Genomic DNA, 17,011 nt, shown 5'->3' on the forward strand with positions numbered 1-17,011 from the left:
GACCACAGACGTGCACCACCACATCCAGCTAATTTCTAAAATTTTTTGTAGAGATGGAGTCTCCCTATGTTTCCCAGGCTGGTCTTGAACCCTTGACCTTGAGCAGTCTCACCTCTGCCTCTCAAAGTGCTGGGATTACAGGCTTGAGCCATTGCACTCGCCCTAATAAATTATTTTTTGAGATAGGGTCTCGCTCTTTCACCCAGGCTGAAGTGCAGTGGTGCGATGATGTCTCTTATTGTTTAAATGTTGGCAGCAAATGAAATGACACTACTAGTTATTAGTATTCAGAGAGACACTGAAAAAATGAGCCCCTACTCATACGAACTATGTCCCAAGCTAATACAGTAGGTGCCATTATTATCTCCTGTTTCTGGAGTTTCACATTGAGCACAGAGAGGTTAGGTAACTTGCCCAGGGTCACACAGCCTGTAAGTGGCACAGTACGGATTCAGACTTAAGGTTGACTGACTCGGGTCGTTGTTCTTTTTTTCCTTTTTTTGAAACGGAGTCTGTGTCTCCCAGGCTGGAGTGTCATGGAGCAATCTTGGCTCACTGCAATCTCCGCCTCCCAGGTTCAAGCAATTCTCCTGCCTCAGCCTCCTGAGTAGCTGGGATTACAGGTGCCCGCCACCATGCCCGGCTAATTTGTGTATTTTTAGTAGAGACAGGGTTTCACCATGTTGGCCAGGCTGGTCTTGAACTCCTGACCTCAGGTGATCTGCCCACCTCAGCCTCGCAGAGTGCTGGGATGACAGGTGTGAGCCGCCATGCCCGTCCGGGTCCCTGTTCTTAACCACAGTAGACACTGCACAGAGAATGTCCAGACACAGAGAGGTCAGGGAGAGCTGAGAGGCTAAGCCCAGCCTCTGAAGAGTCATTTTATCCCGTATCCTTCCCTTCTGCCTCCCACAGAACCCGGACGGCATCCCGGTCAAGCAGGACTCCTTGTCTTCTCAGAACCAATTCGGCATCTTGCCCTTGTCTTGGGACATTCCAGAACTCGTCAAGTATGTCAGGCTCTTGAGGAGGGGGCTCAGGGCTCCCCTATCCCAGGAGAGGGAGCGGGGGGCTCCGAGGCCTGAGCAGACCACTCATCCGCCCTCCTCACAGCATGGGCCAGTGGAAGATCCGAGCCTACTATGAAAATTCGCCACAACAGGTCTTCTCCGCTGAGTTTGAGGTGAAGGAGTACGGTAAGAGGAGGAGGGGCCGGGGGAGGCAGCACCCAGAACGCCTTGCCCAGCGCCGCCCCCAGCAACGCTGTCTGTCCCCCAGTGCTGCCCAGTTTCGAGGTCATAGTAGAGCCTACAGAGAAATTCTACTACATCTACAACGAGAAGGGCCTGGAGGTCACCATCACCGCCAGGTGAGGGACTGGGGGTGGGGCCAGGTAAGGGCCAGGTGAGGGACCAGGTGAAGACCAGGTGGGGGACTGGGGTGTGGGACCAGGTGGGAGGCTGCAGGTGGGGTAAGGTAAGGGGCTGGGGGTAGGACAGGTGGGGGGTCGGGGGGTGAAACCAGCTGGGAGGCTGCAGGTGGGGTTAGGTGAGGAGCTGGGGGTGGAGTCAGGTGGGGGGCTGGATGTGGGACCAGGTGGGGGACTGGGGTGGAGTCAGGTGGGGGTCTGGGGGTGTGGCAAGGTGAGGGGCTGGGGATGGGGCCAGATGAGGGGCTAGAGATGGGGCCAAGTTAGAGGCCAGCAGTGGGTCGGGGGCTCCCGTCTTCAGCGCTGGCAGGAGAAGCTGGGGGAGATCCTGTTCTCCAGGAGGGACGGACCTGAAGCCCTCCTTGTCTGCCCCGTAGGTTCCTCTATGGAAAGAAAGTGGAGGGAACTGCCTTTGTTATCTTCGGGATCCAGGATGGCGAGCAGAGGATTTCCCTGCCTGAATCCCTCAAGCGCATCCAGGTAGCACCACTGACAGAGGCCTCTTTGATCCCTCCCCCAGTCCCTGCCTCCTCTGAGCCCGCTCCCCTCTGAGCCCTCCTCTCCCTTCCCAGATTGAGGATGGCTCAGGGGACGCCGTGCTGAGCCGGAAGGTACTGCTGGACGGGGTGCAGAACCCCCGACCGGAAGACCTGGTGGGGAAGTCTTTGTACGTGTCTGTCACCGTTATCCTGCACTCAGGTGAGGCCCAGTCTGAAGGCCAGGCTCAGGACCATCAAGTGGGCCGGTCTGAGGGGAGGCCAGCTCAGAAGAGAAAGCCTAGTCTAAGGAGGGAGGCTCAGAGTGAAAATGGGGTCCAGTCTGAGGGGGTAGGCCCACTCTGAGAGGGGAGGCCGAGTATGAAGGTGGAATCCAGTCTGATGGGGGAGGCAGGGCCACTATAAATGTGGGGTCCGGTCTGATAGGGAAGGCCCAGTATGAAGTCTGTGTCCACTTTGATGAGGGAGGCAGGGCCAGTATAAAGATGGGTCCAGTCTGATGGGGGAGGTAAGGCCAGTATAAAGGTGGGGTCCGGGTTGATGGGGGGCACAGGTCCAGTATGAAGTCTGTGCCCAGTCTGATGGAGGAGGCAAGGCCAGTATAAAGGTGGGGTCCAGTCTGATGGGGGGCACAGGCCCAGTATGAAAGTGGACTCCACTCCGAGGGAGGAGACCTAGTCTGAAGGTGGGATCCATTCTGAGGGAGGAGTTCCTATCCTGAGGGGTAGCCCAGGAGCCTACACTCACAGCTGGTCCCCTCAGGCAGTGACATGGTGCAGGCGGAGCGCAGCGGGATCCCCATCGTGACCTCTCCCTACCAGATCCACTTCACCAAGACGCCCAAGTACTTCAAACCAGGAATGCCCTTTGACCTCATGGTGAGACCCAGGGTGGAAAGGGGTCCCACTCCTCCCTTCAGGAACACTGACCACACCCCTGAGCCTGCCTGAACTTCCCCCACCTGCACCCCCCATCACAGGTGTTCGTGACGAACCCGGATGGCTCTCCAGCCTACCGAGTCCCCGTGGCAGTCCAGGGCGAGGACGCTGTGCAGTCTCTAACCCAGGGAGATGGCGTGGCCAAGCTCAGCATCAACACACACCCCAGTCAGAAGCCCTTGAAAATCACGGTGCGTCTGGGCCCAGCCTCAGAACCCCCCCACTGGGAAGACGGTACAGGGGTCCTGGTGTTTGCACAGTGGGGTCCTGCCATTTGCATAGAGATATTCTCGTCTGTCTAGAGGTTCTCTTCTGCACAGTGGGGTCCTGCCATTTGCATAGACATATTCTCATCTGTATAGAGGGGTTCTCTCCTGCACAGTGGGGGTCCTGCTGTCTGCGTAGGGGGTCCACAGTTCCAGGAAACAGGACTCTTCCTCTTGCATGCCCTGCTCCTTCCACTTACATGGAGAAGCGCTCCATCTACGCACAGTCTTTCCACTCCCATGGGGGAAGGAGCCTGAATCTCACAAGGAGGGTTGTGCAGTGTTCGGGACAGGCCCATTGTTGTGAGGTGGTCTCAGTTCTCCTGGCTTCTGTGGAAGTGGCCCTGTTGCCCCTCACTGGGAGGGAAACGAGTCTCATGACAGCTGTGGAGGTTGCAGATGGCCTCCCGGTCCCTCTGCAGCTCCCAGGCTGGGCACCCCACTTACCCCTCACTGCTCAGCATGTGCGTGAATTCCCTGTGGCTGCCATGACAAATGGCCGCAGCCTAGTGATCTGAAGCAACACACATTTACGGGTCTACAGTTTGGGAGGTCAGAAGTCCTGGCCCTGGGGGAAGGTTTGCTCCCTTGCTTTTTGCAGTGTGGAGAGGGCACCCTAAAGGCTGGCTCATGGCCCCTTCCTCCACCTTTAACGGCAGCAGCAGAGCATCTTCCAGCGTCTCTCCCTTTTTCTCTGTCTCTGTATCTCTCTCTTTCCCCTTCCTCTCCCCTTCTTTCTTTCCCCACTCTCCTTCTCTCCCTCTTTCTCCCTGTCTCTTCTCTCCTCTTCTTCCCTTCTCCTCCTCATCCTCTTCCCCCTCCTTTTCCTTTATCTCCCTCCCTCTCTCCTCTTACGTTTTCCTCTCTCCTCCTCTTCTTTTCCTCCCTCCTCTCTCTCCCTCTCTCTCTCTCCTCTTTCTCTCCTTCTTTGTCTCTCTCTCCTTTCCTCTCTCCCCTGCCCCCCCTTAATAAATACCCTTATGATTACATTAGCTCCACCTACATCATCCAGGATAATGATTCCATCTCCAGATCCCTCACTTAATCCCATCTGCCAAGTCCCTTTTGTCAAGAAAGGCCACCAGTTCCGAGGTCTCAGGGGTTCGGGTGTGGGCATCCTTGGGCGGGGACCAGCATGCATCCTAATCCCCCCCCAGGTGCGCACGAAGAAGCGGGAGCTCTCGGAGGCAGAGCAGGCTACCAGGACCATGGAGGCTCAGCCCTACAGCACCGTGGGCAACTCCAACAATTACCTGCATCTCTCAGTGCCACGTGCAGAGCTCAGACCCGGGGAGACCCTCAATGTCAACTTCCTCCTGCGAATGGACCGCGCCCATGAGGCCAAGATCCGCTACTACACCTACCTGGTCCGCGGCCACCTGGAAACCTCAACCGCCCCCACCCCGCCTCCTCCTTGCTTCTTCCACATCCCTGGGACCCCTTCCCCCATCCCAATCCCTCCCTGCGTTCCCTCCCACTCACCCTCCCCAGCCTGATGCCAGCCTGTCCCCCCTAGATTATGAACAAAGGCAAGCTGTTGAAGGTGGGACGCCAGGTGCGAGAACCTGGCCAGGACCTGGTGGTGCTGCCCCTGTCCATCACCACCGACTTCATCCCTTCCTTCCGCCTGGTGGCCTATTACACGCTGATCGGCGCCAACGGCCAGAGGGAAGTGGTGGCCGACTCCGTGTGGGTGGACGTCAAGGACTCTTGCGTGGGCTCGGTAAGTGTGCCCTGGACTCCCTCCCTCCCTCTTTCCCTCTCCCCACTCCTTCTCTCTCTGTCTCCCTGTCTCCTCTTTCTCTCTCTCTCCCTTTCTCCTTTTCTGTCTCCTTTCTCTCTCTCCTCTTCCTCTCCCTTTCTCTCCTCCCTCTCTCAACTGTCTCTCCTTTTATCTCTCTTTCCTTCTCTCTTTATCTCTCTTTCCTTCTCTCTTTATTTCTGTTTCCTTCTCTCTCCCTCTCTCCTTCTCTTTCTGCCTCTCTCTCCCTCTCTTTCTCTATCTCCTTTTCTCTCTCCCTCTCTCTCTTTTCTCTCTCCCTCTCTCTCTTTTCTCTCTCCCTCTCTCTCTTTTCTCTCTCCCTCTCTCTTTTCTCTCTCCCTCTTTCTCTCTCCCTCTCTTTTCTCTCTCCCTCTCTCTTTCCCTTTCCCTCCCTCTCCCCTCTTTCTCTCCCTCTCTCTCTCCCTTTCTCTCTCTCCCCCTCTCTCCTTCTCTTTCTTTCCCTCTTTCTCTCCCTCTCTCTTTCCCTCTCCTTCTCTCCCCCTCACTCTTCTGTCTCTGTCTCTCCATCTCTCTCTCTCCTTCTCTTCCTGTCTCTGCCTTTCTTTCTCTCTCTCCCTCTCTCTCTTTCCCTTTCTCTCCCTCCCTCTTTCCCTTTCTCTCTCTCTCTCTCTCCCCACCACCCCCACGGCTCCCTCCACCCTTTCTGTCGTTCCACTGTAGCCCAGCACCCGCTCCATCCCGGGCGCTCCTCTCTCCCAGGGCTGACTTCTTTCTGCATCTCCACCCTCCCCCCAGCTGGTGGTAAAAAGCGGCCAGTCAGAGGACAGGCAGCCTTTACCTGGACAGCAGATGACCCTGAAGATAGAGGGTGACCACGGGGCCCGGGTGGGACTGGTGGCTGTGGACAAGGGCGTGTTTGTGCTGAATAAGAAGAACAAGCTGACGCAGAGTAAGGTAAGGACCAGTGTCCCAAGGCTGCTGAGAAGAGGCAGAGGGACAGAGCTGGGGCTGGGGGAGATGGATGGGATTGGAGAGGGCAGTACAGTGGGGGGCATGGGCTAAAGGCAGAGATCGGAACAGACCAGACACAGATGGCTGAAGCTGAAGATGGGAATGAGGTTGGACGTGGGTTCCAGTTGAGGATGGTCAAGAGAACTGGACTTCTTCTTCTTCTTTCTTCTTTCTTCTTTTTTTTTTTTTTTTGAGATGGAGTCTCTCTCTGTCACCAGGCTGGAGTGCAGTGGCGCAGTCTCGGCTCACTGCAATCTCTGCCTCCCAGGTTCAAGCGATTCTCCTGCCTCAGCTTCCCGAGTAGCTGGGAGTACAGGTGCCCACCACCATGCGCGGCTAATTTTTGTATTTTTAGTGAAGACAGGGTTTCACCATGTTGACCAGGATGGTCTCGATCTCTTGACCTTGTGATCCACCCACCTTGACCTCCCAAGGTGCTAGGATTACAGGCGTGAGCCACTGCGGCCGGCTGAGACTTGGACACTTTCTTTTTTTTTTTTAATTTTTAATTTTTATTTTATTATTTTTATTTTTTATTTTTTATTTTTATTTTATTATTATTATTTTTTGAGATGGAGTCTCGCTCTGTTGCCCAGGCTGGAGTGCAGTGGCGCAATCTCGGCTCACTGCAAGCTCCGCCTCCTGGGTTCACGCCATTCTCCTGCCTCAGCCTCCTGAGTAGCTGGGACTGCAGGCACCCGCCACCTCGCCCGGCTAATTTTTCGTATTTTTAGTAGAGACGGAGTTTCACTGTGTTAGCCAGGATGGTCTCGATCTCCTGACCTCGTGATCCACCCGTCTCAGCCTCCCAAAGTGCTGGGATTACAGGCCTGAGCCACCGCGCCCGGCCCTTGGACACTTTCAACTGGGGCTCTGAGAGGCTGGTGGCAGTACGCCCAGGGGCATCCAGTGGGGAAGGCTTCCGGAGTAGGGATGAAGATGGAGGTGGGGTTGGCCTGGGATCAGGAGTGAGGATGGGAAAGCAGATGGAATCAGAGGGGGAATGGAGATTGGAGGCTGGGTGTGGTGGCTCATGCCTGGAATCCCAGTACTTTGGGAGGTCACGATGGTAGGATCACTTGAGGCCAGGAGTTCCAGACCATCTTGGGCAAAATGGCAAGACCCTATCTCTACAGAAAAATTTAAAAATAGCTGGGCATGATAGCGCATGCCTGCAGTCCCATCTGCTCAGGAGGCTGAGGTGCGAGGATTGCTTGAGCCCAGGAATTTGAGGCTGCAGTGAGCTGTGATTGCAGCACTGCACTCCAGCCTGGGTGACAGTGGGAAATCCCAACTTTGAAAAAAAAAAAAAAAAGAATGGAAAGAAAGGAGAAAAAAAAAGAAGAGAGAGAGAGAAACAGAGAGAAAGAAAAGGAAAGGAGAGAAAGAGGAAGGGAGGAAGGGAAGAACGAAGGAAAGAAGGAAGGAAGGAAGGAAGGAAGGAAGGAAGGAAGGAAGGAAGGAAGGAAGGAAGGAAGGAAGGAAGGAAGGAAGGGAGGGAAAGGGAGAAGGAAAGAAGGAGGAAAGGAGGAGGGAGGGAGGAAGGGAGAGAGAGGAAGGAAGGGAAAAAAAGAAAGACAGAAAGAAAGAAAAGAGAAGCCCGGGCATGGTGGCTCACTCCCAGCACTTTGAGAGGCCAAGACAGCGGAATCATTTCAGGTCAGGAGTTCGAGACCAGCCTGGCCAACATGGTGAAACCCTATCTCTACTAAAAATACAAAAATTAGCTGGGCATGGTGGTGTGCATCTGTAGTCCCAGCTACTCGGGAGACGGAGGCAGGAGAATCACCTGAACCTGGGAGTTGGAGGTTACAGTGAGCCGAGATGCCTGGGTGACAGAGAAAGACTCCAGAAAGAAAGAGAGAAAGAGAGAAAGAGAGAGAGAGAGAGGGAGGGAGGGAGGGAGGGAGGGAGGAAGGAAGGAAGGAAGGAAGGAAGGAAGGAAGGAAGGAAGGAAGGAAGGAAGGAAGGAAGGAAGGAAGGGGAAGGAAGGAAGGAAGGAAGGAAAGAAGGAAGGAAAGAGAGAAAGGAAAGGCAGAAGCAGGAATGGGGGGGATGAAAGCAGGACAGGGTGGGGTCATTCAGGAAGAGATACACAGGTGCATATGTGGGGGATCCCAACTGCCAGCCTAGCCTCCCTGCGTCCTGCCACCCCTATGCCCCCCGCAGATCTGGGACGTGGTGGAGAAGGCAGACATCGGCTGCACCCCAGGCAGTGGGAAGGATTACGCCGGTGTCTTCTCGGATGCAGGCCTGACCTTTGCGAGCAGCAGTGGCCAGCAGACCGCCCAGAGAGCAGGTGAGGTCGCCACCAGGGGCTGGTGCAGGAACAGACAGCACCTCCATCTCCCAGATGCTGGGAGCAGAGCTCTGGAATCCGGGGCCCTGGGTTCAAGCCCCGCCTCCACCACCACCAAGTAAACCCCTCCCCTCTGAGCCTCAGTTTGCTCTTTCATCAAATGGGAGCAGGAGCACCCCCACCTCCCACGATCGTGAGGGGTGAACCGAGGACACCTAGTAGGTGCCTCAGCCATCTTCTTCTCGGCCTCCTGCCCTGCAGAACTTCAGTGCCCACAGCCAGCCGTCCGCCGACGCCGTTCCGTGCAGCTCGCGGAGAAGAGAATGGACAAAGGTGGGTGCCTTTCCTACCCACTCCTGCCCCTGAACCCCACCCTGTGAGACCCGAGCCTGGCCGTGCAGGAGCCAGAGAGGGAGGAAGGGAGGTCCTGGCGGGGAAGTCCTTGCTGGGGTCCGTCCCAAGTCCCTCCTGCTGCCGGTCCCCAGCTGAGGGTGTGGCCTGGGGGAATGTGCTCCCGCAGTTGGCCAGTACCCCAAGGAGCTGCGCAAGTGCTGCGAGCACGGCATGCGGGAGAACCCCATGAGGTTCTCGTGCCAGCGCCGGACCCGTTACATCACCCTGGACGAGGCGTGCAAGAAGGCCTTCCTGGACTGCTGCAACTACATCACCGAGCTGCGGCGGCAGCACGCGCGGGCCAGTCACCTGGGCCTGGCCAGGAGTAGGTCCCATGGGGTGGGGCAGGGGGAGGGGTCGGTCTGATGGGGGAGGAGACTCCTGTCTGAGGAGGGAGGATGCCCTGTCTTGGGGGGGCGGGTCTGGAGAAAGTCTCTGTCTGAGGGGGGAGGAGGTCCCTGTCTGAGGGGGGAGGAGGAGGTCCCTGTCTGAGCGGGGAGGAGAAGGTCTCTATCTGAGCGGGGAGGAGGTCCCTGTCTGAGGGGGGAGGAGGAGGTCCCTGTCTGAGGGGGGAGGAGGAGGTCCCTGTCTGAGCGGGGAGGAGAAGGTCTCTATCTGAGCGGGGAGGAGGTCCCTGTCTGAGGGGGGAGGAGGAGGTCCCTGTCTGAGGGGGGAGGAGGAGGTCCCTGTCTGAGGAGGGAGGAGGAGGTCCCTGTCTGAGGAGGGAAGAGGCCTCTGTCTGAGGAAGGAGGAGGCCTCTGTCTTGAGGGGGGAGGAGGCGGCCTCTGTCTGAGGAAAAAGGAGGTCCCTGTCTAAGGAGGGAGGAAACCTCTGTCTGAGGGGGGAGGAGGACCCTGGCTGAGGAGGGAGGTGGCCTCTGTCTGAGGGGGGAGGAGGTCCCTGTCTGAGAGGGAGGAAACCTCTGCCTGAGGAGGGAGGTGGCCTCTGTCTAAGGGGGGAGGAGGTCCCTGTCTGAGGGAGGAGGAGGTCCCTGTCTGAGGAGGGAGGAGGAGGCCTCTGTCTGAGGAAGGAGGAGGCCTCTGTCTGAGGGGGGAGGAGGTCCCTGTCTGAGGAGGGAGGAGGAGGCCTCTGTCTGAGGAGGGAGGAGGCCTCTGTCTGAGGGAGGAGGAGGCCTCTGTCTTGAGGGGGGAGGAGGCGGCCTCTGTCTGAGGAAAAAGGAGGTCCCTGTCTAAGGAGGGAGGAAACCTCTGTCTGAGGGGGGAGGAGGACCCTGGCTGAGGAGGGAGGTGGCCTCTGTCTGAGGGGGGAGGAGGTCCCTGTCTGAGAGGGAGGAAACCTCTGCCTGAGGAGGGAGGTGGCCTCTGTCTAAGGGGGGAGGAGGTCCCTGTCTGAGGGAGGAGGAGGTCCCTGTCTGAGGAGGGAGGAGGCCTCTGTCTGAGGGAGGAGGAGGTCCCTGTCTGAGGAGGGAGGAGGAGGCCTCTGTCTGAGGAGGGAGGAGGTCTTTGTCTGAGGAGGGAGGATACCTCTGTCTGAGTGGGGAGGATGCCCCTGTCTGAGGGAGGAGGAGGCCTCTGTCTGAGGGAGGAGGAAGTCCTTGTCTGAGGAGGGAGGATACCTCTGTCTGAGGGGGGAGGATGCCCCTGTCTGAGGGGGTAGGAGGAGGCCTTTCTGTCAGTTGAGAGAGGAGGCTCCTGTCTGAGGGTGCCCTTCAGACCTCCTTTAGCCCGCTGGGGGTCAGAAGAAGAATGGCTAATGTTACTATCCCAAGGCACTTGGATTATTCCAGAGTGTGAGTAAATTCAGGTATCTCTTTAGGAATTCCACCTACTTTGAGCTGGGCTCAGTGGCTCACACCTGTGATCCCAGCACTTTGGGAGGCTGAGGCAGCAGGATCGCTTGAGCTCGGGAGTTCGAGAGCAGTCTGGGCAACACAGTGAGACTTTGTATGGACGAAAACTTTTTTTTTTTTTTTTTTTGAGATGGAGTCTTGCTCTGTCGCACAATCTGAAGTATGGTAGCACAACCTCGGCTCACTGCAACCTCCACCTCCTAGGTTCAAGAGATCCTCCTGCCTCAGCCTCCTGAGTAGCTGAGTTTTTTTGTTTTTTTTTTTTTTGAGATGGAGTCTCGATCTGTGGCACAGCCTGCAGTACAGTGGCGCAGTCCTGGCTCACTGTAACCTTTGCCTCCCGGATTCAAGTGATTCTCCTACCTCAGCCTCCCAAGTAGCTGGGATTATAGGCACGTGCCACCACACCCGGCTAATTTTTGTATTTTTAGTAGAGACGAGGTTTCACCATGTTGACCAGGCTGGGTCGAACTCCTGACCTCAGGTGATCCGCCCGCCTCAGCCTCCCAAAGTGCTGGGATTACAGGCATGAGCCACCGCACCCAGCTGGATTTTTGTATTTTTTGTAGAGTGGGCGTTTCACCACGTTGGCCAGGCTGGTCTTGAACTCTTGACCTCAAGTGATCTGCCCACCTCAGCCTCCCGAAGTGTTGGGATTACAGGTGTGAGCCACTGTGCCTGGCTGAAAAATATTAAAATATATATATTTTTAAAGGGATTCCATCTACTTTGTTGTTATGGAGATCCAGAACCCAGTGAAAGCCTGTCTATCATGTTTGTGGAAAGTGCAGTTGGAGTCAAAGCCTAGTCCAGTCCAATTGCCTTTACTTGCTGGTAGTGTCAAGCTGCTTTTGTTGATTTATATATTTATTTAGAGGCAGGGTCTCGCTCTTTCACCCAGGCTGGAGTGCAGTGGTGCAGTCACAGCTCACTGCACCGTCAACATCTTGGGCTCAAGGGGTCCTTCTGTCTCAGCCTCAGCCTTCTGAGTAGCTAGGACTACAGGTGCACGCCACCATGCCCAGCTAATTTTTAAATTATCATTTGTAGAGAGAGAGTCTCAGTGTGTTGCCCAGGCTGGTCTCAAACTCCTGGGCTCAAGCCATCCTCCCACCTTCGCTTCTCAGAGCGCTGGGATCATAGCACCGCATCCAGCCTATCGAGATTTTTTTTTTGAGACCAAGTCTTGCTCTGTTGCCAGGCTGGAGTGCAGTCATGCAATCTCAGCTCACTGTAACCTCTGCCTCCTGGGTTCAAGCGATTCTCATCCCTCAGCCTCCCGAGTAGCTGGGATTACAGGTGCCTGCCATCACACCTGGCTAATTTTTGTATTAGATGGTTTTTAAAGGCCACTGCTTCTTCCGTGTTCTGCACCAGGTCTGGGAATGTTCTCAGCTCACCTAGTCATGTTCAGAATGGACAAATCCCTTAGAGGAAGCAGACACGGTTTCTCAGGACCATGATCCTTTTGAGGCACGTGCACATGCTTTCTTTCTTTTATTATTATCTTTTTTCGAGACGGAGTCTCACTCTGTCACCGAGGCTGGAGTGCAGTGGCACAATCTTGGCTCACTACAACCTCCGCCTCCCGGGTTCAAGTGATTCTCCTGCCTCAGCCTCCCAAGTATCTGGGACTACAGGTACCCACTGCCACGCCTGGCTAATTTTCATATTTTTAATAGAGGCACGGTTTTGCCATGTTGGCCAGGCTGGTCTCGAACTTCTGACCTGAAGTGATCCACCCGCCTCGGCTTCCCAAAGTGCTGGGATTACAGATGTGAGCCACTGTCCCTGGCCAAATGCTTTCATTTCCTTAAAAATCAGAGGGAAAGGAATGAATATAATCCAGTCTGCATTGTATATGTCCTTATACCAGTACATTTGTGGGATATAATTTTCAGTTTTTTTTTTTTTTAATGGAGAAGTAGTTCCCAAGGCAGATGTGTCTGGGGCTCGTGAGAATTCATCCTGCAGTCCTCCAGGTCCGGGATGTATTTCACTGCTAGGAATCCCTTGTGGGCAGAGGTAGGATCTAAAGGTGTGACTGCTGAGGAAGTAGATGGGCTCTTTTGTTTGTTTTGTTTTGGTTTTTGTTGTTGTTGTTGTTGTTTTGAGATGGAGTCTGTCTCTGTTGCCCAGGCTGGAGTGCAGTCGTGCGATCTCGGCTCACTGCAACCTCCACCTCCTGGGCTCAAGCGATTCTCCTGCCTCAGCCTCCAGAGTAGCTGGGATCACAGGCATGTGTCACCACGCCCAGCTAATTTTTGTATTTTTAGTAGAGATGGGGTTTCCCCATGTTGTCCAGGCTGGTCTCCAACTCCTGGCCTCAAGTGATTCACCCACCTCAGCCTCCCAAAGTGCTGGGATTTCAGCCATGAGGCATGGCGCCTGGCCTGGTCTGTTCTGAATGCAGATCTAAACCCCCTGCAGGTAACCTGGATGAGGACATCATCGCAGAAGAGAACATCGTTTCCCGAAGTGAGTTCCCAGAGAGTTGGCTGTGGAAGGTTGAAGAGTTGAAAGAGGCACCGAAGAATGGGTAAGGCCGGGGTAACCCCCCATGCAACCCACCCCACAGCCAGACCATTTAATTTGCATGCACCTGCTATCTCTTGTCTTCTCTGGAATCATAGTGCAACCCCACAGCCCAACCTGGAAAAATCATTTGTTGGGTTACCTACATGGAGACACCCCCAGACCCTTCCAGCCTGTTCCTCGGGATCCCTCTGCCCCAGCTCTCCCCCTCTACCACCCTGCTAGATGACGTTTCCTAATGCCCCAAACTCTTCTCCATCCAGAATCTCCACGAAGCTCATGAATATATTTTTGAAAGACTCCATCACCACGTGGGAGATTCTGGCCGTGAGCTTGTCAGACAAGAAAGGTGAGCGAGGGTGCTGGCTGGCCCCAGGGAGGCAGGGACCCCAGGGTGTCTGAGTGTCATCTCATTTTATCCAAACTCATTTTATCCAAACCTATGTTTCTTGGCACTTTATTCTCTGCCCTGGTTACCACAGAGGTGTTATTATCAGGAACTGCGGGAATCCTTAGTTCTTGTGTAACTTGGAAGAAAGAATTCAGCCAAGAGATGCATAGCAAGGGTTAAGTAGCAGAGTTTATTGAGTTTCTACAGCTCTGGTCTGGTCCCCCTGGAAAAATAGTAGTCACAATGCTTATTTAAAGAGACAGGGCCAGGCTCGGTGGCTCACACCTGTAATCTCAGCAATTTGGGAGGCCGAGGCAGGGGAATCACTTTCAGGTCAGGAGTTCAAGACCAGGTTGGCCAATGCGGTAAAACCCCGTCTCTCCTAAAAATACTAAACAATTAGCCAGGCAGGGGGTGGCAAGCACCTGTAATCCCAGCTACTCAGGAGGCTGAGGCAGGAGAATTGCTTGAACCCAGGATACGGAGGTTGTAGTGAGCCAAGATCACGCTACTGCACTCTGGGTGACAGAGCGAGACCCCGTCTCAAAAAAAAAAAAAAAATAGCAATAATAATAAAATATACAATTCAATGGTGTTTCATATATTTACAATGAGCATTGGTTGTTTGTTTGTTTTGTTTCACTGGGTTTGGTTTCAGAGACAGGATCTCACTCTGTTGCCCAGGCTGGAGCGCAGTGGTGTGATCATAGCTCACTGCAGCCTTGAACTCCTGGGCTCAAGCAATCCTCCTGCCTCAGCCTCCCAAAGTGCTGTGATTATAGGCATGAGCCACCACACATAGCTAGATCATCAGGTTTAAAGTTTACGTCTGAATGAAATTAAATATATTTAAAAACAAGTAATTCAAATAAAAGTACAAATCCAGTTTCTCACTTGAGCAAACCCCATTTTGAGTGCTCAGCTCTCACCCATGGCTTGGGGCTGCCATTTCAGAGATGCGGATATATTTTGGAGATTTCTCTTCCTACATATAGATCTCTGAGTCAAACTACAAACAGAATACAAATCATTAAATAATGGTAACTCTGGCTGGGCGCAGTGACTCACGCCTGTAATCTCAGCACTTGGGAAGCCGAGGCGGGTGGACCACGAGGTCAAGAGATCAAGACTATCCTGGCCAACATGGTGAAAGCCCATCTCTACTAAATATATAAAAATTAGCTGGGCATGGTGGTGCATGCCTGTAGTCCCAGCTACTTGAGAGGCTTAGACAGGAGAGTCGCTTGAACCCAGGAGGCGGAGGGTGCGTTGAGCCGAGATGGCGCCACTGCACTCCATCCTAGCGACAGAGTCTTGCTCTGTCTCAAATAATAATAATAAAATATGGTAACTCCCAACCACCACCATCATCTGTCATTTATCACCATTGACACCGTTTAGTTCACAGGCTTTTGCAAAGACAGTCTGAGTTAGCGAGAGCTCCTGCAGTGAGGACTAAGAGCTGAGATCCAGGAGCCTCGTCTTGTCCACTCCCCGACCTAACACTCCGTGTTCTGTCTCTGCCCGGGAAGGGATCTGTGTGGCAGACCCCTTCGAGGTCACAGTAATGCAGGACTTCTTCATCGACCTGCGGCTACCCTACTCTGTTGTTCGAAACGAACAGGTGGAAATCCGAGCCGTTCTCTACAATTACCGGCAGAACCAAGAGCTCAAGGTGGGTCCCAGGGTGGCAGAGACTTCATGGAGCCTGCAAGGGGGTAGGTAGCCTGTTGCACACACACTTGCCCTGATACTTTCTCTCCCTGGCAGGTGAGGGTGGAACTACTCCATAATCCAGCCTTCTGCAGCCTGGCCACCGCCAAGAGGCGTCACCAGCAGACCGTAACCATCCCCCCGAAGTCCTCGCTGTCCGTTCCTTATGTCATCGTGCCCCTCAAGACCGGCCTGCAGGAAGTGGAAGTCAAGGCTGCCGTCTACCATTTTTTCATCAGTGACGGTGTCAGGAAGTCCCTGAAGGTCGTGGTGAGTGCTTGGGGCACCCACAAACCCTTGTCCTTCAGAGAGGGTTCCTGGTCTTCGTACTATTGACTCAGGTCGCAGATCCAGGCTCTGAGACAGTAAGAATCACAGTGTCTGGCTTAGGAAATTTGGCAGTCCCAGAATTTCAGAAGCAGAGGCAGGATTGCGGTAAAGTGAGTGACATAACCCCAGGCTTAGAATTTTAGGGGGTGCTGAAAAGCTCATCAACCATCACCAATCAATAATTTTTTTGTACTCAATTCAGAAGATTATTTTATTTATTTATTTATCATTATTTTGAGACAGAGTCTCACTCTGTCACCCAGGCTGGAGTGCAGTGGTGTGATCTCGGCTCACTGCAACCTCTGCCTCCTAGGTGCAAGCGATTTTCATGCCTCAGCCTCCTGAGTAGCTGGGATTACAGGCATCTGCCACCACGCCTGGCTAATTTTTGTATTTTATTGTATTGAGACCCTGTCTCAAAAAGGAATTCAAAAGATTATGTTATTTCCTTATTGATTTATAACTTTCTGATAAATTCACACCACAACACAATAGGTAGGTATTTATATTGCCTTCTCCTTCTAAGGAGGGAAGCTGAGGCACAGAGAGGTTAAGTAACTGGCCCCTAATCACACAGCTGGGGGCAAGGGGCTGGGGTCAGATGCTTTGACACCTATGCTAGGGTAAATCTTTTTTTTTTTTTTTTTTTTTTTGAGACGGAATCTTGCTCTGTCACCCAGGCTAGAGTGCAGTGGCGAGATCTCGGTTCACTGCAAGCTCCGCCTCCCGGGTTCACGCCATTCTCCTGCCTCAGCCTCCCGAGTAGCTGGGACTACAGGTGCCCGCCACCACGCCTGGCTAATTTTTTTGTGTTTTTAGTAGAGACAGGGTTTCACCATGTTAGCCAGGATGGTCTTGATCTCCTGACCTCGTGATCCACCCGCCTCGGCCTCCCAAAGTTCTGGGATTACAGGCATGAGCCACCGCGCCTGGCTATGCCAGGGTAATTCTAAGGACAGTGCCCTGCTGACCATCTGTGTGTCTGTCTGTTCTTCTATTCATCCAACGACTCCCCCCACCTCCAACACTGTGTAGCCGGAAGGAATCAGAATGAACAAAACTGTGGCTGTTCGCACGCTGGATCCAGAACGCCTGGGCCAGGGTGAGTCAGCGGCAGGGGTAGGGGCTGAGGGGCTGGCAGGGTGAGGAAGGGAAGCGACCTGGGTTTAGCGAGGTAGGATAGGGCAGGAAGGAGCTAGAGCCATCGGTGTCTCTCACTCACCCTGCAGAAGGAGTGCAGAGAGAGGACGTCCCACCTGCAGACCTCAGTGACCAAGTCCCGGACACAGAGTCTGAGACCAGAATTCTCCTGCAAGGTGAGCTACCCTTGACCCTGACCCCATGGGTCTCAGTAGGGCATGGAGGGAGTCAAATTCCATCTCATTCTGGAAGTGTTTAACCCACACCTTTCTCTTCCCCTTCAGCTAGAACAGCCCATCTGTGATCTGTTTTCCTTTTTTTTTTTTTTTTTTTTTTGAGACGGAGTCTTACTCTGTCGCCCAGGCTGGACTGTGGACTGGAGTGGCGCGATCTCGGCTCACTGCAAGCTCCACCTCCCGGGTTCACACCATTCTCCTGCCTCAGCCTCCCGAGTATCTGGGACTACAGGCGCCCGCCACCACGCCTGGCTAAATTTTTTTTTTTTTAATTTGTAGTAGAGATGGGGTTTCACCGTG

The 17,011-nt window shown here is 54.1% G+C and overlaps 1 protein-coding gene across 1 annotated transcript in view; it reads left to right on the forward strand.

The window, feature by feature from the left end:
* The window catches only part of C3 (complement C3), a 39,943-nt gene that overhangs the window by 5,482 nt on the left and 17,450 nt on the right, over positions 1–17,011 (forward strand). Inside the window, exons 5-23 of the mRNA XM_037994494.2 lie at positions 916–1,010; positions 1,114–1,196; positions 1,279–1,369; positions 1,807–1,909; positions 2,002–2,128; positions 2,689–2,804; positions 2,906–3,055; positions 4,288–4,497; positions 4,647–4,853; positions 5,649–5,807; positions 8,034–8,163; positions 8,425–8,496; positions 8,684–8,881; positions 12,797–12,905; positions 13,165–13,250; positions 14,825–14,967; positions 15,063–15,275; positions 16,371–16,437; positions 16,565–16,651. Coding sequence (XP_037850422.1) covers positions 916–1,010; positions 1,114–1,196; positions 1,279–1,369; positions 1,807–1,909; positions 2,002–2,128; positions 2,689–2,804; positions 2,906–3,055; positions 4,288–4,497; positions 4,647–4,853; positions 5,649–5,807; positions 8,034–8,163; positions 8,425–8,496; positions 8,684–8,881; positions 12,797–12,905; positions 13,165–13,250; positions 14,825–14,967; positions 15,063–15,275; positions 16,371–16,437; positions 16,565–16,651 — 2,446 coding nt within the window. The remainder of the gene's footprint in view (positions 1–915; positions 1,011–1,113; positions 1,197–1,278; positions 1,370–1,806; positions 1,910–2,001; positions 2,129–2,688; positions 2,805–2,905; positions 3,056–4,287; positions 4,498–4,646; positions 4,854–5,648; positions 5,808–8,033; positions 8,164–8,424; positions 8,497–8,683; positions 8,882–12,796; positions 12,906–13,164; positions 13,251–14,824; positions 14,968–15,062; positions 15,276–16,370; positions 16,438–16,564; positions 16,652–17,011) is intronic.

Source organism: Chlorocebus sabaeus, chromosome 6 (genome assembly GCF_047675955.1).
Source record: "Chlorocebus sabaeus isolate Y175 chromosome 6, mChlSab1.0.hap1, whole genome shotgun sequence".
NCBI lineage: Eukaryota > Metazoa > Chordata > Mammalia > Primates > Cercopithecidae > Chlorocebus > Chlorocebus sabaeus.